This window comes from Neolamprologus brichardi, chromosome 16 (genome assembly GCF_056152115.1).
Source record: "Neolamprologus brichardi isolate AB-2024 chromosome 16, ASM5615211v1, whole genome shotgun sequence".
Taxonomy (NCBI): Eukaryota; Metazoa; Chordata; class Actinopteri; order Cichliformes; family Cichlidae; genus Neolamprologus; species Neolamprologus brichardi.
In genome coordinates this window covers 17,407,792-17,433,463 of record NC_142119.1, presented here as the reverse complement: position 1 = coordinate 17,433,463, position 25,672 = coordinate 17,407,792, and the positions used below count along the sequence as shown (strand labels likewise).

At 41.6% G+C, this 25,672-nt stretch overlaps 1 protein-coding gene across 1 annotated transcript; it reads left to right on the top strand.

The window, feature by feature from the left end:
- The first annotated feature begins 872 nt into the window (after positions 1-872).
- Positions 873-15,828, top strand: cwc22 (CWC22 spliceosome associated protein). Its single transcript, XM_087829848.1, has 20 exons — positions 873-951; positions 1,696-1,752; positions 2,739-2,962; positions 4,088-4,395; positions 5,463-5,717; positions 6,059-6,187; positions 6,385-6,553; positions 7,631-7,684; positions 7,800-7,935; positions 8,287-8,493; positions 8,580-8,642; positions 8,728-8,826; positions 10,185-10,266; positions 10,795-10,855; positions 13,079-13,156; positions 13,602-13,754; positions 13,851-13,978; positions 14,236-14,337; positions 14,632-14,807; positions 15,128-15,828. Exons 1-20 carry the CDS (start codon positions 912-914, stop codon positions 15,622-15,624), a joined length of 3,018 nt encoding a protein of 1,005 aa, XP_087685974.1. The 5' UTR covers positions 873-911; the 3' UTR covers positions 15,625-15,828.
- The last annotated feature ends 9,844 nt before the right edge of the window (positions 15,829-25,672 follow it).

Below are 25,672 nucleotides of genomic sequence, written 5' to 3'. Positions count from 1 at the left end.
ACTTTTCCTACCTTTAAACCTACACACACAAAAAAGAAGTATTGCTAATGGAAATGGGGCTTACTCACAGAACTTCACATTACTACACACTTGGTATTATGATATAGTAAACCATATGACAACATTAGTTTTCCTGAATGTTCTTCCATAACTGTTCTAAAAAATTAAACAGTGATTTAACGTGTCCTCCCATACAGCTGAAAGTCTTTCTGTGCCTCTCTATGTTCAAAGATTTAACAAATAAGGTATTCATGTAAAAACAAAACTTTTATTTAAAACCCAAATACAGTTTTTTTTAAATTTACATTATATAACAGGAATATATATATATATATATATATATATATATATATATATATATATATAAAAGTCAAACCTTTGGGTTGATAAGTCAAATAAATTTTGTGTATGGTATCTGGAAATTTTGAAAATTCCCACTTGCTCAGCATCCCAAAACTTCAAGACACTCAGAAGTAAGTAGAAATTTCAGGATGCTAAGTGAAAATTTTCACATATGCAACTCTAAACTTTGAGTGATTAAGTAAATAAACTAAGATTTATTTATTTAGATTTATTTAGATAAATAAAGCTTTGCTTTGACGCTAAATATTCCCTTTTAAACCACAATTGAGGACCTTGAAAATTAAAAAACAACAACAAAATGAAACAATAAATGAACAAATTTCATGTGTACAAAAGGCCGTGTGTGTTTATTTTATTTTATACACTTTATTTCTTGTGTTACAACTTTATTTATAAATGTGAAATCCTGAAACAAAGTTAAACTGGAAAAGAAAAATAACAACAACAAAAACAGTAATCCAAACTTCACAAGCTGCGTTTATTGTGAAATCCGGAAGCAATCTGTCACCCGGAAGTAATGTTGGTTATTATAGGAAGTTTTCCGCCAGATGAACGACAGTGATTTAAGGAAAGCTGGGAAATTGTATGGTAAGGACATTAAAACCCAAACAAAGCAATTTAGCTGGACAGGCCTTCTGTCAAAGTGATATGGAAATAAAATCTTAAAGGTTTTAGTGACAGCAAATAGTAGCGAGAAGCTTAGATTAGCTTAGCTTAGCCGAGACAGCATTAGCACACAAGCTAACTTTAGCTCAGCTTAACACACATGGCGATAAAACTGAGGAGTTGATTTCAAAAGACGTTTTAGTAACGCGTGGTGTTGCTGTTTCAAGAACCTTCCCAAATTGTGTTTAATCGGCTATTAAGACGTACAAACATAATCATTTGGTAATATTTACCTCAGGAAATGCCCAGTTATCATATTGTTACCTCTTCCGTCCGTTGGCAATGAAAATTTTTGACTCTCAGTACGGCGATTAAACATTACCAGGAAGTCATCGTCCCTCTTATTTTATCGTTAATTACTCACAAAACGGTTAATAAACAGTAAATGTATCCTTTGTTCTGCATGGAGTATTGGTGATTTCATGTAAAGTTTATCTGGAGCAGACTAATGTCAGATCAACAAGTCTGTAAACCGAGTCCTTCGTAGAAATACGTGGATCGAGTCAGAGAACTATGTCAGAAAGTCTCATTAAATCTCATTAACTTATTAACATGTTTTTTTTCCTAATGTAACGGAGTTTGTAGAAAAAAAATGTTTCTTTAATTAAAACCTGCATTTTTCCTATCAAAGTGAATGTCTTAGTTGTCTTTTTTCCTCCCTTCCAGGTATGGACTCTGCAGACAGAAGTCGAAGTCCCAGTCCTGCACAGAGAGAAAACAGTGGTGAGTAAATGCTGCTGTGAACCCTACACTTAATGTTCTTGTAATAAGAGTCGCTTTAATCTCCATCCGTTATACTTGAGCAATACAGTGCTGCAATCATTAGCTGTCACCTCACAGCAAGAAGGTCCTGGGTTTGAATCCAGCAGCTGGGTCTTTCTGTATATTTTCTCTGTACCCCTTGCTGGGAACTCTGGTGTACTTCCACCTGTTAGACCTGATTTAGATTTCTGCGATGAATCTTTGTAGCGCTAACGACATAATTTACGTGTTGTGTTTGTACTGGTACATTATGTCTAAATTAATGTGTGAGTGTGTGTACATGTTTTTCATTCAGTACCAGTTGATAGAAACAAATAAAATGCACGGACCTTTTCCCTCCAGTTTTGTAGTGGTCTTTTTCTTTTTAAAGGCAAATATATTTGTCTCAAGTTTTTCATCTTCTTTGTACATTCCTACATGTCCATTTTAATAGTTTTCCCATCAGGAATTTGCTGACATTTGTGAGTCCTTATATTGATGCTATAATTATTATCTGTTATGTTGAGATGATGATTGTTATTCTCTCACTGATAAATTCAAAAACTGCAGTGAAAAAGTAGCCTGAAATGCATGAGAAGAATCTATTGGTGCAACATGTAATTAGGTTGCGCTGTAGGGTGCATGGTATGAATGGTAACAGAGAGATGTGCGTTTTTGTGGTTAGCTGGTGTCCATTTTATTTGTTTAGTTGTTTGAGTGTCCTTCACCTACGTGGCCACCAGGCATATGGATTAACAAGTTTCACAAAGTTTGCGGTTATGACGTAGCTATTAAATAGTCATAGTCCAAAGCAAAGGTCTCCGGTTAGCCCTGTGAGAGACTGGTGACCTGTTCGATGTCTACCCTGCCTTATGCCCCACAGTATCCCTAAATTGGGTAAGTGGAAGAAGAAGGATATATTGAATGGATATGCTAATACTGTTCTTGATCTGTTTTTCTCTTTGCAGGACCTTCAGAAAATGAGTCTAGTCCAGCATCGGGCAGACCCCAGCAGGCTGGCTCAGTTGAAAGAAGCCCCAATGAGCGACGGTCCCCTCAGCCAAGTCTTGTGGACCGCAGGCCCTCCAGGAGCCCATCCTCAAGCAGTTCAGACAGCACCAGCAGCAGTGATGAGGATGAACATCATTCATCAGCACTGAGAAAGATTCGAAGCAGCGTGGCTCAGATCAAAGTAAGAAATGTGGCTTTTACTAGTCTGTCACATTTCATAATGTACAGACTACTACGGTAGAAATGGAAGAATCAGATGCTTTCAGACAGTTACAGAGGGTGAAACATATTCTGAAAGCCTTTTTTATATTTATAAATATATATATTGTATATTATAATTCCTCATCAATCACAAATGTTAAATTTGGAGTGAGAAACGCCATTAGTAGTAGGTGGAGTAAGTAAGTTGATTTCCCCAACTATACTGAACAATAGTTGAGATTCACGGCAGTAATAAAAATAATCCAGCCAAAACAACAAATTCAGAAACACCAAAATCTTAAAAAGTTAATGCAGTCAGATGCTTTGGTAAATGGAGTTTAGTGATCCATGTTATGTTTTAGATACTGTCCAAAGAAGAGTTCAGGAACTGACAGTATTTTTTCCAGTCGATGTATTTTTGTGTGGATATGGGAACTGAAGCATTTTGTTACTATTCTTGCCTAAAAGTGATCTTGAATGTCAGAATAGTTTTGAATAAAGTACCTGAAGAAGAGGCTTATTTACTTAGTTTTTTTCATGTTGTGCTTTTAAGACATGATTATGTTGCATTTGAAAATGTGGCTGTGCATTAGTCTGCTCGTTGCACAGTAGATTATTCAGGCTGCAGTTCTGGACAGCTGGTGTGAAAAACTGCTTGGTCTGAAGAGATGGTTACCATGAGAACAGGACCCAGTTTAAGCTTGAGGCACCAATGTAAGACACAGTAGCATGTTTAGTGTCAGCTGGCCTGATTCATGAGTGTACCCTGTGAAGAAGACACTGAATAAAGATTTAACTTGTTGACTGACAGAATCACAAATCAAAGAGGACTTTGTTTCCATTACTGTTAACTTAGACACGAGCTCCCCAGGTGCATACATGCTTTTACTTGATGCAGGACCTGAGGCAGACTGACTTCACATTGCTGGGTTGTCTCTCTTTTTCAGCTCAACTCAAACTTTTAAAAATGACAGCTTGGTTTTGTGCTGCTCTGGTGTTCTCCGTGTTGTCCAAATCATTCTTGCATTCAGATTGTTCCAAATCATTTTAACACATGAAAACTTAAAAAAAAAAATGCTGTCACTGTGCTTATTTGTTGTTCCAGAGATCAAGATCAAGATCCAAAGAGCAAGACAGATCTAGGTCCAAGGAAGAAGATCGGTCCAGATCCAGGGATACGGACAGATCCAGATCCAGAGAGAAAAATAGATCCAGAGAAAGAGACAGAAACAGATCCAGATCCAGGGAAAAGGACAGATCTACATCTAGAGGGAGGGCGAGATCAAGATCAAGATCCAGAGGACAGGACAGGTCGAGATCCAGAGGAAGAGAGAGGTCAAGGTCAAGAGGACGTGACAGATCGCGATCCAGGGAGAGGGACAGGGACCGTTATGACAGAAGACGTTATGCACGGTAAAGGCAGCTTTTGTGATTGGCTTGTGTTCATTTTAGCACCGATGTGGCCCTTAGTCCATATGGGTTAACAAGTTTCAGTTTCGCAAGTTTCTGAAAGATTTCACTCTAATAAATATATATATATATATATATGTGTGTGTGTGTGTGTGTATATATTAGATATTAGGGCTGTACGATATATATCCGATGACAATATAAAAGCATCTATCGTTTCATTTTACATTATCGTTTGTTTTGTGGTGTCACAAAATAAAGTTTACGGCAATATTTCTTCATCGTTTTGATGGTCACTGTAGTGGCTATGTTAATTTGTTAAAGTTCTCTCTTTCTCTTATATTTAATATAACCACACTACCGACGAACAAGCGCCTGTTTTTATGCGTTGTCGTTAGCAACAACGACGGTAAAACCATCGCGTGTCCGCTTGTTTATTTTCCACATAAACCTTTCACAATAAAGCTCAAGATCCTGTTGATACTTTTCAAAATAAACGGAATCACATGAAAGAGTATGCAGAGTGTTTACGGATGAGAAGCAAAAAAGAGCCGTGAGGTGCTAAAAAATAAACCTTAGACTCAAACGTTAGAACAGGCTTTTCTCCGCAGCACGCCGTGTAATAAATACTCACAAAGAAAACGGCGGCCGTTACAACTTACGTCTAAAAATGTATAGTTTCATGAATTGGTTAAAACACTCGACTCCAGGTACATGACGCGCAGCTGGAAACACTACACGCAAGTCGACTGCTCGAGATTCACAGAATTTACAGAAAATGTTACATTTTTGTGATTTACATCGTTATCGGACGATGGATGTCTTATATCGGGATATGAGATTTTGGTCATATCGCACAGCCCTATTAGACATTAGATTCCCAGCTGCTTGGCAACTTTTATAAATCCTGCTAAAACGAAAACTTTAAAAATCCAATTCAGCATAACAGTGTTGATATGATTTGGTTTCTCTGGATTAATCAAGTCATATTCAGACCTGAGAATTTTTTCTTTTAAGGAAAAGTGTTACTTAAATAAGTAACCTGCTCCTTTGTTTCTTCTTTGCTGCAGGGATCGCTATGATGATCGGCGCGATGACAGAGATGGCCGTTTTGACCGACGAGCCAATCGAGAGGCTGATTCAGATCACAGGAGGCGGGGTCGCTCTGCTTCCCCTCTGGCTGACAGGGAACCAGCTGCGGCCAATGAGCCGCCAGTCAAAAAGAAAAAGGAGGAGCTTGATCCAATCCTGACGAGGACTGGAGGCGCTTACATTCCTCCCGCTAAGCTGCGCTTGATGCAGCAGCAAATCACTGACAAGAGCAGGTAAGAGAGCATTTCAGTACTTTAATCCTATACACTAAGATTAGAAAGTGTCACTGGAAGCTGTAGTCCAGGTCCAGGTGTGAATGTTTTGAAATGTTTATATTTGTTACACTAGAAGTGTTCAAACACTTTTTTTCTTTTTATTCTGTTGTGATACTTGGACACATCACCATGCCAAACTATAAAATGTTCCTGCACCTAACTGCATAACAGACAGTGGTAAAACAAATCAGATCAGTTGCATTCATTACAAATGTACCTGCAGTAAAACTGCAGTTTTAAAAAAAAGCTGTTTATTTAAAGAACTGCATGTAATAGATGACACCCTGTCTGTTATACAGCCTGGCCTATCAGAGGATGAGCTGGGAAGCTCTAAAGAAGTCCATCAATGGTCTTATCAACAAAGTCAACGTATCCAACCTTATCAACATCATCCAGGAGCTGCTGCAGGAAAATATCGTCAGGGGAAGGTGAACACACACACACACATGCATTAATTTGTGTACATTTTACGATAAGGCTTTGTGCAGCAGAGGCCTGTAATTTTTGCACAGACATCAAACACTTTATTAGCTTTAAGTTTCCAGATTAGTGTGATTGATTAAAGAGAGTGAAAAAAGACCTTCGTGACTGACGCACTCCCTGTAACTGCTCCTTTGCCTGTCAGGGGACTGCTGGCTCGCTCGATACTGCAGGCTCAGACGGCCTCTCCCATTTTCACTCATGTCTACGCTGCTGTTGTTGCCATCATCAACTCAAAGTTCCCTCAGATCGGAGAGCTGATCCTTAAACGTCTCATCCTGACTTTCAGGAGAAGCTACCGCCGCAACCTCAAGGTACCTATCTGTCTGTCGCCGTTGATTAGTGATCCACAAACAGTGATAGTGACGTGTTACTGTCAGACGTAGATGCCCAGATACTTATAACATCTGAACATTGAAGTCCAGGACTAGTAAACAAGATCATCTGACCAATACACACTGCAGCACTTTAGAAACTTATTGAGGTTGGATGACCCTGTGCGCAGTCTCTTTCACTTCCAAAGGCTCACTTTTGTGTTTTGAAGGGCGGTGACTTCAGGAAAATTGCAGCAGAAAACAAAACATTAATAACACCTAACAGTCACCTTCATGTCATTCTTCTCATAAAGACAAAGAATAAGATGTCTCCAAATGATGCACCTGTATTAAAAATATAACTTTTTATATCTTGCCACTGCTAAACACAGTGACTCATGAATAGCATGTCATATATAAATCACAGATGCTGAATGTTAAGGAGATAATTGGATTAGATATTAGAGCACCTTGCTGCATTCATTTGCATATTTATGACTAAAATTTATTACTTTGGAAACTTCTGTCTACAGTATTATAACAAACAGCAAGTGCTGTGAGCATGTGTGTTATGCTGGGACATGAGGCAGTTCAAATGTCTGTTTGACCTTCATCAGTTGGACTTTGCATATTCTACTACTTATGCTTGTTTTTGCGTATTACTGGAGTAAGAGGCTAAAAATAGGCCTCCTTTTCTGTTTATTTATTTGAGAATAGGTTTTGAATGAGAATCAGTCTGAATCTAAAAGTCCTTTCTCAAGTGACAGAGGTGGAAATGTTCCAATTTGAGCAGACTGATGCCGCATGTGTCCAAATTACTGAGATAAAAAAGAAACTGGATCTAAAAAAGAGAAATAACTGGCAGTACTGGAAGCTTGTGTACGCAGTCCAGAGTGTGTTTATACCTGCTGTGGATAATTTTAGTATGATCTCTTGAAGGCTTGAACAATCTGTACAAAATTAAATTGTCTGTAACAAATACAGGCAGAAATGTCTTTTTTTAGGACACTGATATTAAATGTGTTTGAGTAATTATCAGCAGTAGTCATGCATTAAAATCTGCATTTTGTTTTCTAGCAACAGTGCCTGACCGCGTCGAAGTTCGTGGCTCATCTCATCAACCAGAACGTGGTAGGTCCCGATTTCAAAGTTAAATACTGACCGAGGGCTCGAGTGTTGACGTCCAGATTCTAATTGGGTGCGTGCTTTTTCTGTCCCTTTCTGCTCTGATGTCACTCTCCTTCAGGCCCACGAGGTTTTGTGTCTGGAGATGCTCACTCTGCTGCTCGAGCGTCCAACTGATGACAGTGTGGAGGTCGCCATTTCCTTCTTGAAGGAATGTGGTCTCAAGCTGACCGAAGTGTCCCCTCGAGGAATCAACGGTACGCTGAAGCAGCAGCTTTATAACTGTCTCTTTCTTTACGGTGGGAGGTGATGGTGTAGGCTGAGCTCTTTAATTAGAACAACAAATGATAACAAGTTAAAACTTTAAATTGCAGCCATTTCAAACATTGTTTGGTCTGAGCTCCTGAAACTTGAGAATTTACTTTTGCCTTTGTGATTTCACACAAAAAAGCGGAGTTTTCTTGCTTCATTACAACAGTATTAACTGCTAAGAGACTTTATTTCTCCTCGCGTTGTCATCTCTTTTCTCTTGAAATACTTGTGAGAATAAATTTTTCTGAATTTCAGAATTCAGAAAGTTTATGCACATTCTCCGTTTCTCTTTTCAGCCATATTTGAGCGTCTTAGGAATGTCCTCCACGAGTCGACCATTGACAAAAGGGTCCAGTACATGATAGAGGTGATGTTTGCTATCAGGAAAGATGGTTTCAAAGATCATCCAGTAATCCCAGAAGGCCTGGATCTGGTGGATGAGGATGACCAGTTCACTCACATGCTGCCGCTAGATGACGAATACAACCCCGAGGACATCCTCAGTAAGACCTGAGGGAGAGTGGGAGGAAGGGAGGAGTCACTGGACTTTTCAGAAATGTTTACAGTCTTTGTGTGTTTGTTCACTTAGATGTATTTAAGATGGATCCAGACTTCCTGGAGAATGAGGACAAATATAAAACTCTCAAAAGAGGTAAGAAATCATCACACTCTGAACTGTCCAATCACCTGTCTGCTCGTTTACAGCTTAACCAAAGTTTGATGGTGCATCATTTCAGATATCCTGGATGAGGGTAGCAGCGATTCAGGGGAGGAGGGAGATGGCAGTGATGATGATGACGATGATGATGAAGATGAGAATGAGGAGGAAGGAGATGGTGAGACAAATACGTTAATCTGCTGAGGCTTTCTTGCCTAAAAGAGTCAGTCTGCTTTTTTTATTGTTTTTTTAAACACTTGGCCTGTGAAAACAGTTGTATTGATATCTGACAAAATAACACTGTGATATTTATTCTAAACATCACAAATAATAAATAGTTAGACTAAAGACTTTTTTGAAAGATGGTATCATGAAATAACCCCCAAGTCTGTTCCATAATAAATTATTTTAACATTAGAAATATAATTTATAAGCTTGAAAATGGAGGGAGATTCTGACTCCAGGGCTGTAAGCAAAGACAAATATCTAGGGCAATATTGCTTGATGTTCAGCCCAGATTCAGCTTCAGTATAACCAGCTAACAGAACTGTTGTACTGAGGATCTTTCTGTAATTTCCAATTATCTGTCATGCCTTGGACAGTCCAGATTATTTTCACTTTTAAGGCTTTTTTTCTCCAAACACAGCAGAGCTCTGTAAAAGGAGTTGGCCAGCTTGCTGAGAAATTTGTTTGGAGTTTTTTGCCTCCAGACTTTCATCGAATGGCTCATTACCTCTTGGAATATTTAAAACAATTAGCTGCCAGTAAAAGCAGCTGAGTAATTTTTTTTAATACATTTTTTTCCTGTAACTGCATTACACTAAAAGCATTAGCACTAACTAAATATAGTTCTGAGTACAGCAGCTACAGGAGAACGGACAGTAAAGCATTTAAAAACATAACATCAATGTTATGAGTCAATGAGCATTTTAGGCACTGCTATGCTGCCGTTTTTTTCCTGCCCAGGGGTGACTATATCTAAACAAGAGTGTGCTAATGGTAGCCAGATTGTTTAGCAAGCTTCATCCATAAACTGTATGGGTGTTACACAAACAGAAATACCTGCTAGTTAATTTGGTTAAATTAATTTCAGCTCCGATTAGCAAAAGTTGTTAAAGGAAAGCAAACTGCAGCTGACTATCAAACTGAAGAACCAGACCACAAATTTTTAGCCTGGACTTTATCCAAATGTATGAGTTACAAAAATAATACGTAACCTATATATGAACCGTTATTGTACCACACTGTAAATATGTTGTTTTCAAGTAATTACTAAGTTTGAGTATTATTAAAAGTGAAGTGCATGCTGTGTGACCCCAATTAAACTAGATTACTTGCATCATTGGTTCATGTAAATCCTATATTGCACTAATGAACGATAATTACTCAGGTGATATTTCATTAAGAACTGATTGTGTTAACATTTAACTATTTTGATTTTTAAACATTTAAACATTCCTGTTCTGATTTTAACACATTTAACACATCCAATCAGCTCCCTTTTAAAGATGACCTTTGTGTTTGTCTCCCTCTAAGATGAGAAAGTCACCATCTTTGATAAGACAGAGGTCAACCTGGTTGCTTTCAGAAGAACCATCTACCTCGCTATTCAGTCCAGGTACACACACACAAACACAGTGGAACACACTCCTAAAAATACACATTCATATAGTGAGTGACTTGGTTTTCTCTGCGGGTGTTGGCAGTTATTTACAGCTCCCACTATATTTGATTGAGTTGGACTGATAATTAAGGCTGTGCGTGCGTGTGTGTGTGTGCGTGTGTGTGTGTGTGTGTCTGCGCGTGTGCCTTTCTGAGGACCTGTTTGAATTTGAAACCTTAGGAGGGAGGACTCTGACTAATCCTCCCTTCAAAAAGCCTGTTCAATGCTGGTTGAGTTAAGAGTTTAGTGCTAGAAAATGTATTAGGCCACAGAGTGCGCTCACAAAGACAGCTATACAAACCTGTGTATGAGCAACCTCGTTACCATGGTTTCACTGAAAAACGGTTCACAAGCTTGGACAACAGGATGAAAAAGTGAAGCCAACTGATTAAACGACACAAACAGAAACACACCAGCATGAGCTCACAATTGTACACCTGTGATCGATTGTTTGATTGATTAATAGATTTTTTGTTTTTGCAGCTTGGACTTTGAGGAGTGTGCTCACAAACTGATTAAGATGGATTTCCCGGAAAGCCAAACGGTGAGTCCACAAACAGACTTACACTGAAAACGCATAATTGTAAAGTTTCATCGCTGTGAGTTTGTCCACAGAGGATTAATCTAAAACTATCATGATAGTTTGGGTGAAAATTTGGTGTGCATCCTTTGATGGCTAGCTGTTGAACACTCAGCTAGCCATCAAAAATGAGAATTCAGCTGAAACCGTGGGGTACAGTGGTCCTTCGCTATAGCACGGCTCACCTTTCGCAGCCACGCTGTTTTGCAGATTTTTTTTTTGTGTGCAATTTTACATGCTGGTTTTTTTTGGGGCAGGGGGGACAGCATATTGTGTTCTGCGTCCTGATTGGCTGTAGACCATTGTCAATCAATCTCGTGCTGTGTTCAGCTTGTCATATTTATATAAATCTTTGATTGCTAGCTGTGTGACTCTCCCCAACAAACACAACGATGTCGATGTTTTGCACCGTCAAAGGCAACCGCGGGTTTCTTTCTATAATACTGGACTTTTTTTTTCTACGAGGGTTTGAACTTTGAGAGTGTTTAAATAAGAGAGAAAAGTGTGAAAATGTTCATGCCTGTCTGAGAAAACTGTTAAAAGTGTGTAGTGAGGGGTTTTACAGCCTTAAAACATCTATAATAATTGTAAAAAAAAAAATTAAGTTGGCTACTTCGCGGATTTCACCTATCGCGAGTTAATTTTGGAACGCAACTTGAGGGACCACTGTAATTGGTTTTGTGTTCCTGTAATGGAGGTTGAGCTGATAATTACGTGTAGTAGGTTTCATGACAGGTGACAGGTGCAGGTCAGCTGTGTGTGTGGATGTGGTGAGAAACTCTTACAGAGGACAATCAGCTGTGTGTGTGGTTGTTTGCATCACTGTCACAACCAGTGTTTTGGTGGTCGATACCTGTAAGAGACTGAAAAAGAAGCGTCTCGTTCTGTTAGTCATGTAATGAAAGTGATGATAGTGTATTTATATGTACTGTGCTGCAGAGCCAGTAGTAGTGTTATGAATTAGTTTATATACTCGTATCTTGGGCAGCATTCTTGTCTTTTATTGTTTTAATAGTAAGAAGCTGGATATGAGATTGAACCTGATAGCATCAAGGAGCTTTTGATGGTAGTTAACATACTGTAGATGGTATACAGTCAGGTATACAGGTTGAAAAATTACCTTTTGTTTGGCTGCCTTTCGTCCAGTGTTAAAGATTTTTATTTTCAGTCAGCCTACCAGCCTAAGAATGTTAATACTTTGAAACTTGACACTTGTGGTTTGCTCCCCTTTCCACCAAAAGTATATTTTTGACATGCGGGCTGAAATGTTCGATCTCATATCCAGAGTAAGGTGAAGGTGAAACGTGACTGAGCTGCTGATGGAATATAAGTCTGGACCTGAACTAACTTAGATATTAAGCACTGACTCAGTTCACTGTTGAAGAAAAAATTCCATTCAATTTCACAGCTTTCATGGCAGAATTAGAAGTCTAAAGAAATCATTTGTAAATTGATCTGAACAAAAACCCAGATGATAATTCTCAGCTGGTCTGTGTTGTTTACATCCATTTGTGGTGGATTAGTAGGGCAGTCTCTAGAACTGCATTACTAGCAGGCCATACAGGTGTAAGAACCACTATAGGAGGTAAACATAGTTTTTGAAACCCTATAAATAAGCATTTGTTCACTTACAATGGCTTAAATGCAGCATGACAGCCTAACCCAACTCACTCACAAGCTCTGATGCTACATGGAGAGAGACACTGCACCATTTCACACTGCTAAAGTGTGTGTTTTGTTAATCAGGAGAGAAAAGCTTTGTGTAATTTGTATGACGGGAAGTCTGGAACAAAGAGGAGGTGCTGTTCTGGTGAGACAGAGGAGAGAAAAAGGCATAAAAAATATCTACACTGCCTAAGAGCACGCTGGAAAAGTGGTGGCAGATGAAACTAAACAAAATTTCACTAACGAAAATCATCCAGCAATAAAAAACTTACAGTAATGTAACGAGTTGTTATTGACGGATGTTATCTTTAGATGTGTCTCCTCTGTGTCTCTGAAACAGTGCGGTCATAAATAATAAGAAACATCAGAGTGCACAGAGACCTTCTGACTACATTATCAAAAGTCTACAAATGTTAAATTAACTCCTAATAGGACCACTGACAGCTTGGCCGCAGCCTGCAAGTTGATGTGACTGCCGTAGTTTGACTGTAGTTAATGAAAGTGTTGTGTTTGTATGAACAGAAGGAGCTGTGCAACATGATCCTGGACTGCTGCGCTCAGCAGAGGACCTACGAGAAGTTTTTTGGCCTGCTGGCTGGGGTGAGACACACACGCAGACACACACACTCTTCATCTCCACAATCGTGAGAACAGTGGTGCTTTAGGGAAACCTGCTTTAAAGAGTCGGTTGTTTTCCATCTTCCCTTCATAGATATTTGTTAGGTATTTCTATTCTCTGCACGATGAATGTGACCATTTCACTGAGGTGCACATAAATCTTGTTGTGCACTTTTTAAAAGAAAAGAACAACTAAAAGGAAGTGCTCAAGCTTTTTATGTTTACATGTATCATGTTTACCTCAGATCTTTTTTGTTATTGTTATCTTAAGTTTCACTGTAATTAATTTAACTAAAGAGAGCATTCAACCTGATTTTGATGCGAAGCACTGCTTCTATCTGTTAACTGTGTGTGTGTGTGTGTGTGTGTGTGTGTGTGTGTGTGTGTGTGTGTGTGTGTGTGTGTGTGTGTGTGTGTGTGTGTGTAGAGGTTCTGTCTCTTGAAGAAGGAGTACATGGAGAGTTTCGAGGCGATATTTTCGGAGCAGTATGACACGATTCACCGACTGGAGACCAACAAACTGAGGAACGTGGCCCGACTGTTCGCTCACCTGCTCTACACAGATTCGGTGCCGTGGAGTGTAAGGACGCAAAGAAAGATCCTCCCCAGCGTGACCATGAAACTCATTCCAGTCTGGTTAGACCGTCTCTCTGTCTTTTGAATGTGTCTCACACAGGTGTTGGAGTGCATCAAGATGAGCGAGGACACCACAACGTCGTCCAGCAGGATCTTTGTAAAGATCCTATTCCAAGAGCTCTGTGCCTACATGGGTCTGCCAAAACTTAACCAGAGGCTGAAAGACCAGTACGAAAACCCACACTCCCACCACAGCCACGCACAACACTCAAACTGTACTTTACTAAAGCTGCTGCAGAGGCAGCCAAAGTTTTTACTCAGAAAACATTTAAATGTTAATGATATAGTCGAGTGAGGTAGTAAATCAAATTTAAGGAAACGTAATTAGAAAAATGTGACTTCTTGCTCTTATTTGGCTCCTAGTGATAATTAAAGAGCCCGTAAATCAAGTAGGACGTAACAATAAATCTGTGTGTGTGTTACAGGACCCTGCAGCCGTTCTTTGAAGGTCTCTTTCCTCGTGATAATCCCAGAAACACTCGCTTCGCCATCAACTTCTTCACTTCTATTGGACTGGGAGGACTCACGTAAGGGCCACACTTCAAGAAACAGCATAAACATAGAAACATGGCTGTCACATTTTTTTGCAAACAGAATCAAAAAACTTTTAGCTTAACTGTGTTATGTTTGGAATAAACTGCACTGTAAAGTGCTTTCCTAATATATGCAATAAATAATGGTTGTTTATTCTGTTAAATTCTGCTGGCCTGAAAGTGTGGGACGCTCGCTGCATCTAAAATGTCATTGGATGATGAATGTAGCGGTTTACGTTCACACAGAAACACTGAACTCTCACATTTCTCCCACATTTTCTCTCCTAGTGATGAGCTGAGGGAACATTTGAAAAACGCGCCAAAGATGATCATGACTCAGAACCAGGAAGTCGAATCATCGGACTCCTCAACATCGTCCTCGTCTTCTTCTTCGTCAGATTCCTCCTCCTCCGACTCATCCAGCGAGTCAGATTCAGACTCGTCAGACTCCTCAAGCAGCTCAGGTACGCCTGACTGAAACCTAAATTTTTATTTTTATTATTATTTCACTTTTATACGCAGGCACATTGTGTTGCTATCAGTTTGTTATTCTAGCTCACAGCAGTGCTGCAGTAGTTGGGAGGTTTAATATTGTAACATTAATATAATATTCCTGTTATAAAACAACGTAGTCAGGAGTTTCTCCTTCTGTCTTATTAAACCCATGTTTGTGTTCAGTTGAATGTCTGAATTTTTACAGTTTTTCATTTATGTGAGCTGCTGCTTCAGAAAAGACAACGTGTGATTTGTTTTTGTTTTTTTCTTTCTACTTTTTGTCCTCCAGAGTCGGACTCTAAACACAGGAAGAAGAAGAAGAGGAAAGGACAAAGTGACGAGGAGAGGAAGAAAACGAGAGAGAAGGACAAGAAGAAGAAATCTTCAAACAAGAAGCGAGCTGGACGCGGAGCAGACAAAGATGAGGACAGCGACAACGAGAAGCGGGCGAAGAAAGACGACAGGGGGCGCGCACATGACCCGGAGGGGCGTGAACGCGACGGCGCCCGGCGGAGCAGACGAGACGACAGATCGGAGGAGGAGGAGGCGGCGGTGGAGGAGAGGAGACGAAAAACGGACAGGCAAAGAGATGACGGACGGGAGAGGGAGAGAGACAGAGGGAGGGAGAAAGAGAGGGAGCGAGCGAGGGAGAGAGAGAATGAGGCAGAAAGAGAGAGGGAGAGGGAGCGCGAGAAGCAGCGGGAGAGAGAAAGGGAGAGGGACAAAGAGAGGAATAAAGAGAACAGAGACCGGAACAGAGAGAGAGATGAGAGGAGGAGGAGATAAGTCTTCATCGCGGGAGCAGCAGTGATGGACTAATGACTTTTAAGTCTTTTCCCTCTGTGACCCCTCTGTACCTCAGCCCAAACTGTGGTGCTGTGGATCTGACCCCATTCTCCATTCTGTCTGTTTATTATTGATTTTTGTTGTTTTTAATGAAATACTTAATGAAAAAAAGCCCATTAAAGTTGCATTTGATGTTTTTTATAACCTATACCTGTTTGAACTCTTTTGACTTGTGACCAATCGCACAACACTTACTGTTCTCATTTGTTCACTCTCAAAACGCAAAAGACCAAACTATGTTTTCTCTGTGCTGCAGTGCACCTTTGCAGGTTAATCTCATAATTAGCACAACAGGATTGATGAAGCATTTACACACGTTCTAGTCCTCGGAGCAAACAAACCTCAGTAACACCGAGAGCACTGAGGGCTTTTTTATTTTACTTTATTTTATTCTTTTTTTTTTTTTTAGCTGACATGTAACCTGTTATAAAAAGAAAAAGGCAACAAAACCAAAAGTTTTTTAAGAGGGAGAGCAGTTTTTGTGTTTACAGTAAACATCTCCCTCTCGTATTGTCAGCTTACAACATGCTGATGTTTGCACTTCTCCACAAGCAGCAACAGTTTCTGAACTTTCCTGTTGTACCAGACTGCTTTCTCCTCCCTGCATTCATCCATATTATCCACCTGTGAAGGCACACGCTCAGAAAGAAATAGTTATAATAAATGAACAGGAAAGATCCTTTTCTATTTATTCTGTGATGAGTGGGTCACTTTTTCCAGATATCTAAAATGCTTACGCGTCACATCAAATAGTTATTTTGCAAAATTTGCAGCGTCAGTCTCCAGGGTAAAATATCTCAAGAGCTATTTGAGAGTTTGGCATCCAGGCTGTAGACATTGTGCTTTTCTGATAGATCTCAACTCAGGGCCTGGTGGCTCCACAGTTAAAGTATCATGATGATCTCTGTGTCTAACTTTGATAAACCCTTAAGTTTGCCCCTACGGTGTGATAACGCCAGAACATACTCTGCTTTGTTTTTAGCGCTAAATCAAAATCGAGTTAACAAAATATATCAACAACGTTGCTGACACCAGCATTAGGATGTTTATCCAGTATCAGCTGAAGCCTTGCATGGTGGTACTTTTTTGTCTCGCCCTTCTGGGGAGACACAGGATGCTACATGTCATCAGCACTGCTGTGTGCTGCTTGTCAGCAAGATATTACAAAAAGGTGGAGCAAGGGCAAAAGATCTAATTGTAAGTTTCTTTCTTTAAAAGTTTGACCTCGGTGCTATGTGGAGTCTTGTGGTGGAATTTGAAATTGTCTACAGCACTGTAGGACTTTTCATTGAGGAAGTCTTTACTGTGCTGATAGACACACATAAATGCAATATATAATTGGATTTTACAGTTTTTTAAATTATTGTAATATTTCTGTTGCCACAGTTACCTGCTGTAGATAAAACATGCGCATATCTCCCATGTGTGAAGTAATTTGTAAAAGTGCCTTAAGGCTACAGTCTTCAAACAGCCAGCAGGGGGCGACTGGTCTGATTGCAAAAGATGTTTGAGTGACCACAAATCTATGAGGAAACGATGACCCTACTTCTCACCTGTAAACATCTTCCCAATGAGTTTATGCTAATAATCACTAGATTTCTAGCTTTATTTGATATTGCATGAGGTTCATTTAGCAAATTATGAGAATAATTTAGAGTAAAACTAAAAAAGACAATTCAGCGCTGGTACTATTGGATCTTTGCTGCCTTCGATTATAGGATCCTGATTCAGAGACTTAGACGTTGAATGGACATCTCTGGGTCGGCTCAGGATTGATTCTCCTCACTCAGTTTTTTACTTCCTTCTGCTAATTTTTGTGATCTCTGCTGCTTTATGTCACGGTGTGCCTCAAGGTTCAGTCCCAGGCTCCATTTTGCTTGCCTTGTATAAGCTTCTGTTTGGACGCATCGTGAAACTGTTACTGTCTGTTCTTCAGGACGGCATTCGTGGTATAAAGAACTGGATGCTAAATAATTATCTGTCTGTAAATATTGTCCCCGACAACTGCATTTCCACACAAAGTGATAATCTTGTATCTGATTCATCTTTAGTTTTCTAAATTGTGAGAAATCTCTGTGATAGTTTTGATCAGGCGTTCAGTTTTGATAAGCATGGTGAGTTTCTTGCCCAAATTTATTTTACATACAACTACATGTTGTGGCACTCGCTTCCATTAGACCTTAAATCTGTGGACACTGTTGATGCCTTTAAAAAGAAGCTAAATGAAAACTTGCTTTTATTTCGTATCCTATTTTATATTAAAAAACACAAACTTGAAAAGCACAAAAGCATAAATAAACTCTACTTCTTTCCTTTAAAGCAAGATATAATTTAGGGTGTTTCTATCTTGTGTAACAGCCACAATGCCCAACTCACTTCACAAACAGTCTCTGCTTGTTTTTAATAATGAAATATAAATAACGCCTTAATTAGCATGTTTGAGAGGCAAAGGTAAAAATAATGTTTTGGCCACAGACTGGCAAGCCCTCGCGCTCATTCCTCCTATTTTTCTGTTAGGCTAACTCTCTCCTTGTATTGAGCAGATATGATGATACAAATGATAATGCGTAAAGAAGCAACATTTCTGACTGACGTGATACTTTGTGAGAAGATCAGAAAGTTCACACCAAACTGGAATCTAATTGTTCTGAAGTGTCTGTGTGATTGTTTGTGTTTAGTGCTGGTTTGACAGGAGTGTCTCCTGGTTGTTGGTGCTGTCTACCTAACACACGCAGACACACACACAGTTTGGTACCCTTGCACAACCTTGACGAGATGTTCAAGGTGAGAGGTAGTGAGATGTGAGTGCGCGTGCCTAAGTGGGTCATTGCCATGCTCGGTTGCGATTGGCTGGATGTTCTTAGGAGTAAAGGGACTGGATTGGTTTGCTGCCACAGCAAATAGAGGAGAACAGATCCATTGGGACTGAAGAGCTGCAAGGAATTCTGGGAAAGCACTGCGAGGCTCTGTGCTGAAAGAGAGAGAGAGAGAGAGAGGAAGGTGTGTCCTGCTGATCCTGTGAGAGGACTCCTTTTTTCTCTCCATCTTTACAATATGGTTATTTATACCAAACTTTTCATGGCTTCAAAGTAAATCAAGCTGAATTATTTATATGCAGGAGCATTTGAGTTTGCCACAACACGGCAACACAATTGTTCGTGAGGCATCTGGTGGAAAGAAATGACTTTAAAGTCTGCAGTTTTTGCACATATCATCACTTTGTAAAGGTAGGTTTGGCTTGCTAGCATTTGCTTATTTACTCATCCAGCAGTTAGAGTCAAGGATTACAATTCAAGTTTTTGTCTCCTGCTGAATTGCAACAACAACCTGAACACACTCTGCAACACATATTGGACACGTAGCCACACATCTAGTAAGGCATTTAGATTTTTTTACGTATTAAAAAAACAACCCAAAAAACATTTAACTTAATATCTGTCCAAAGGAGCCAGTTAAGGTGGTCCGAGCATCTGGTTAAACCTTTAAAGCCTGAACCATGACACCATGACATAACTGTCAGAAAATTCTAATTTTTTTTGAAAATGGAGTGTTTAGTGAACCTGTGGATGGAATTAAAAACAAAAAAAAATAAATTAATTTGCATATATTGTTCAAATATTTAAGGAGATAATATGAACAAAATACATATTCACATAACTCCACCATTGCCTGGTCCCAAGTCCAGGATGAGAAAGGAGTAGGGTTGGGCGTGGGGCTAGCAACCCCACCTTTTAAAAATAAGCCATGCTACAGAAACTGCAACAACAACAAATACATACAACTGCCTGGACGGGAAGACTCCTCTTCAGCGGGGCTCATGCCGCATGCCGATGAAAGCCTTCGGGAAGCCAGCTCGCCGACAAGTCTTCTTACGACCAAGGCCAAGACCAGGATAGGGACCTGGAACATCAGAACCCTTTTAGACGTGGAGAAGATCTGTCGAGAGCAAAGTGAAGGCCGCCGGAATGACGTGGACCCAGCTAAAGAGAGCAGCCCAGAACAGAGTCCGTTGGCGTGGTGTTGTTGCAGACCTATGCTCCCCCAGGAGTCAACAGGAAATTGACTGATTGATTGACATATTCACATATTATATAAATAATATATTAAAATACATATTGTATGTGAAAAGATATAATGATAAAATAAATAGAACAGGATACGTAGCATATACAGTAGAGTACCTAAGTGAATAAAATGGAATCATTATGATGAAACCCATTAAAAGATTTAAGGAGACAAACCATTAAAAAAAAATACAATTTTTACAATCTGGATACAACGTAACTACATAAAAAAGTAACCAATATTTGTAAAGGGAGTTTTTCCATCCCACTGTCACCCTCAAGGTCTTTACCTAATAAAACAAAGTGCCTTGAGGCGACTGTTGTTGTGATTTGGTGCTATAGAAATACAACTGAGCTGAACAGAAAATTGAATTAAAACCTAATCAAAAGCTAGGGTAAAGAGGGTTTCAGTTTTAATGTCCCTGAGCAGATTTTAAACATCTCCAGTTTCACCTCAAGTCCTCCTGCAGACTGCAGGTCAGAGCATGAAAGCTAAAAGCTGCCTTCTCAAATGTTTCTATCCTGCACTTTGGAGCTACTTCTGCTCGAGGACCCGAGGGACCATACTGGTTCGTGCACTCTAAGTATATGAGACATACAGCTGACCAAGACAATTCAGTGTTTTAACAACAAGTAAAGGATTCCCAAAATCAATATGAAAACTGACAGGAACAGATGTAAGGATAGGTGTAATGTGCTCTCTCTCTCTGGGCTGCAGAATACTGATGGGCCAGTTGATTTATAGCAATTTGTTTCTCGAGTGACCAGATGACAGATTACAAGGTAGGACCCTGCTTTCTGTAAAGGCTAGGTGTTTCCAGTCTTGCCTTGACAGCCTGCACCACAGCAATCTCTACACTTAGGTCTGTTGTTTAGTGGCTCGGGGTAAGGATAAGGAAGTTTAATGCTGCAATTACTAGATTTCCAGTTTTCACTGTGGATTTCCTTATATGGACATCTACTCTGCAGCTTGCAAACACTGCGTGCTGCTTCTCTGCACCCTTCCAGAAGTTGGTCGATCAGGAGGACCTGCTTCTTTGGAATGGGAGGATTGGCTTAAAAAGAAGCTGACTTCAGACAAGATAAAGCATAGGGTCTGTATGAAGGACCAGTTTAGGACAGATAATAATTTAAAAACAAAAACTGTGAATCATGCAAAGCTGCTTAACTGCAATCCCAAAAAATAGAGAGAACCTGAAATAAACATAAGAGACCCTCTTAAAGGATTAACCAGCTGCCAATATTCCTCTAACCATCAGTAAATCCCATTAAAATACAAAACCAAATCTGCCAATATTGTCCCCCCCCCCCCCCTCCCCATCCTTCCTTTTGCAAATTTAAGCCTCCCCCCCTACTGAAGATAGCTCACAAATATGTACTTGTATTTAAAAAACAAAAACTGCTGAGTAATGCCCTAAAAGGGCTGCAGACTGTAGTCTGTAGTAGACATGTACTGCACATGTTACTTAAAGTATTTTCAGTGGTGGATTAATACACAGCTGGTGTCCCAGTGAGTATCTGGGGCAGCAACATGGCATGTGGATGCCATGTGAAAATGAACTACAGTGTGTGGAGAATCGTGTCATCAAGTGCAGCAGTGTGCTTGTGTGTTTGCAGAAAGAGAAGTATAACAACACGCCAGACTTATTACAGAGAATACGCGAGGTCACTTCCAGGAGTTTCCCATCATGCCTTGGTTTGGCAGAGACGGCCAGGAGCATTTGTCTCAGCAGTGTGAAATGTCGCGGCTCTCTGTCGGTGCGTTACCTGTTTGAACTGTTTGAAGTGAAGAATCTGCACCCGGCTGTCCAAGAAGCAAATGATGTAGGAACTGAACAGCTGATTTTGTGTGTGTGTTTGGCTCAGTGTGGCACAGATGAAACTCCTGCTTAATATTACCTCCTTTCAGTGGACTGCTTTGTATGGAGAGCAAAACATGACTTAAACAACCAAATGCACAAATAAAAGTAAACAGTGTTTGTAATGATAGGGACACGTTTATACTAATGTTTAAAATCTAGAGTATATTTCATGCATCAGCTCCTATTTAGCCTTTTTTCTACACATGTTTTTTTGTATTATCAGGTGGTCTCAACCTTAGTTAGTTTTCAGTTTTTATGAGCCAGTTTTTATGTTTTTATGAGATACCTTTTCTAAACTAAAACACCCAGCATGTCCCTGCGGGCGGTTTATCCTTCAAGCTCGGGTCCTCTACCAGAGGCCTGGGAGCTTGAGGGTCCTGCGCAGTATCTTAGCTGTTCCCAGGACTGCGCTCTTCTGGACAGAGATCTCCCAGGATCTGCTGGAGCCACTCGCCTAGCTTGGGAGTCACCGCACCTAGTGCTCCGATTACCACGGGGACCACCGTTACCTTCACCCTCCACATCCTCTCGAGCTCTTCTCTGAGCCCTTGGTATTTCTCCAGCTTCTCGTGTTCCTTCTTCCTGATATTGCTGTCATTGCAAACCGCTACATCGATCACTACGGCCGTCTTCTTCTGCTTGTCTACCACCACTATGTCCGGTTGGTTAGCCACCACCATTTTGTCCGTCTGTATCTGGAAGTCCCACAGGATCTTAGCTTTGTCATTCTCCATCACCCTTGGGGGCATCTCCCATTTTGACCTCGGGACTTCCAGGTTATACTCGGCACAGATGTTCCTGTACACTATGCTGGTCACTTGGTTATGACGTTCCATGTATGCCCTGCCTGCTAGCATCTTGCACCCTGCTGTTATGTGCTGGATTGTCTCAGGGGCATCTTTACACAGCCTGCACCTGGGGTCTTGCCTGGTGTGATAGACCCCAGCCTCTATGGATCTTGTACTCAGAGCTTGTTCTTGTGCTGCCATGATTAGTGCCTCTGTGCTATTTTTCAGTCCAGCTATATATATATATAAAAAAAAAAAAAAACACCCAGCACGCCCCTGTGGGCGGTTTATCCTTCAAGCTCGGGTCCTCTACCAGAGGCCTGGGAGCTTGAGGGTCCTGCGCAGTATCTTAGCTGTTCCCAGGACTGCGCTCTTCTGGACAGAGATCTCCGATGTTATTCCCGGGATCTGCTGGAGCCACTCGCCTAACTTGGGAGTCACCGCACCTAGTGCTCCGATTACCACGGGGACCACCGTTACCTTCACCCTCCACATCCTCTCGAGCTCTTCTCTGAGCCCTTGGTATTTCTCCAGCTTCTCGTGTTCCTTCTTCCTGATATTGCTGTCATTCGGAACCGCTACATCGATCACTACGGCCGTCTTCTTCTGTTTGTCTACCACCACTATGTCCGGTTGGTTAGCCACCACCATTTTGTCCGTCTGTATCTGGAAGTCCCACAGGATCTTAGCTCGGTCATTCTCCACCACCCTTGGGGGCATTTCCCATTTTGACCTCGGGACTTCCAGGTTATACTCAGCACAGATGTTCCTGTACACTATGCCGGCCACTTGGTTATGGCGTTCCATGTATGCCTTGCCTGCTAGCATCTTGCACCCTGCTGTTATGTGCTGGATTGTCTCTGGGGCATCTTTACACAGCCTGCACCTGGGGTCTTGCCTGGTGTGATAGACCCCAGCCTCTATGGATCTTGTACTCAGAGCTTGTTCTTGTGCTGCCATGATTAGTGCCTCTGTGCTATCTTTCAGTCCAGCTTTGTCCAGCCACTGGTAGGATTTCTGGATATCAGCCACCTCCTCTATCTGCCGGTGGTACATACCGTGCAGGGGCCTGTCCTTCCATGATGGTTCCTCGTCTCCCTCCTCTTTCTTGGGTTTCTGCTGCCTGAGGTATTCACTGAGCACGCTGTCAGTTGGGGCCATCTTCGTGATGTATTCTTGGATGTTCGTTGTCTCATCCTGGACTGTGGTGCTGACACTCACCAGTCCCCGGCCCCCTTCCTTCCGCTTAGCGTACAGCCTCAGGGTGCTGGACTTGGGGTGAAACCCTCCATGCATGGTAAGGAGCTTTCTTGTCTTTATGTCAGTGGCTTCTATCTCCTCCTTTGGCCAGCCTATTACCCCAGCAGGGTACCTGATCACGGGCAGGGCGTACGTGTTGATGGCCCGGATCTTGTTCTTACCGTTCAACTGACTCCTCAGGACTTGCCTGACCCTCTGCAGGTACTTGGTGGTTGCAGCTTTCCTAGCGGCCTCTTCATGGTTCCCATTCGCCTGCGGGATCCCCAGGTACTTGTAACTGTCCTCTATGTCTGCAATGTTGCCTTCTGGTAGTTCAATCCCCTCAGTTCTGACTACCTTCCCTCTCTTTGTTACCATCCGACTACACTTCTCCAGCCCGAACGACATTCCAATGTCATTGCTGTATAGCCTGGTAGTGTGGATCAGTGAATCGATGTCTCGTTCACTCTTGGCATACAGCTTGATGTCATCCATGTACAGGAGGTGGCTGACAACTGCTCTGTTCCGTAGTCGGTATCCGTAGCCAGTCTTGTTAATGATCTCACTGAGGGGGTTCAGGCCTATGCAGAACAGCAGTGGGGACAGAGCATCTCCCTGGTAGATCCCGCACTTGATGGCGACTTGTGCTATGGGCTTGGAGTTGGCCTCTAGTGTTGTATGCCACATCCCCATTGAGTTCCTGATGAAGGCTCTCAGGGTCCCATTGATCTTGTACAATTCTAGGCATTCCAGTATCCAGCTGTGGGGCATTGAGTCATAGGCCTTCTTGTAATCAATCCAGGCAGTGCACAGGTTGGTCAGTCTGGTCTTGCAGTCTCGGCTGACTGTTCTGTCTACCAGTAGCTGGTGTTTTGCGCCTCTGGTATTCTTGCCAATTCCTTTCTGTGTCCCGCTCATGTATTGACCCATGTGCCTGTTAATCTTAGCCGATATGATGCCTGACAGGAGCTTCCATGTAGTACTGAGGCAGGTTATTGGTCGGTAGTTGGAGGGGACTGGTCCCTTCTTGGGGTCCTTGGGGATCAGGACCGTCCGACCTTCGGTTAGCCATTCCGGGTGTCCCTCGTTAACTAGCAGCTGGTTCATTTGTGCTGCCAGACGCTCGTGGAGTGCAGTCAGCTTCTTTAGCCAGTAGGCGTGAACCATGTCGGGCCCTGGTGCTGTCCAACTCTTCATACTGGAGACCCTTTCTTGGATATCTGCCACTGTGATGGTTACTGGACCCTGTTCAGGGAGGTTGCTATGGTCTGCCCTCAGATCCACTAGCCACTGAGCATTGCCGTTATGGGTTGCGTCCTTCTCCCATATGCTCTTCCAGTATTGCTCCGTCTCCAGCCTTGGTGGTGCTGTTCTCTTATTATTGTTCCCTTGCCACTGAGAGTACACCTTTGCTGGTTCTGTGGAGAACAGCTGGTTTATTCTCCTGCCTTCTATTTCTCTGGTGTACCTCCTCAAGCGGCTGGCCAAGGCTGTGAGTCTTTGCTTGGCAGTTTCCAAGGCCTCAGGTATGGACAGCTTGCTGTATTTCTTATGCACCTTCTTTGTCGCACCTTTCTGCAACTCCGTTAGTTGGCTAACCTCCCTCCGTGCTACTTTGATCTTGCCCTCTAGCCTCCTTCTCCATGGAGGGTACTGCCCCTTGTGGCTGTTCAACTTGTAGCCAAGCATCTCACTGATCACTGCTGCCGTATTGTAGATCAGCTTGTTGGTCTCGGTAATCGTGGTTGTAGGTATTGTTCGTAGTGCTGCGTTAACATCCTCTAGCAGACCTTCTGAGGGTACTTCACGTAATCTTGGTAACCGGCTACGGGGGATCCAGGTTTCAAGCTTGGCCATGATCCTATCTTTCAGGTCAGTTCCTCTCGCACTCAACGATCCTTCTCCTGTCGCACTTGGGGCTATGTACCCAATCTCGGGTGGGGGTGATGATATCTCCCCCCTGACCTGGCGTCCTGACTCCTCCTTGCCGTAGCATTTATGTTGTACCTCGTCAATCTCTAGCTGTGAGAGCAGT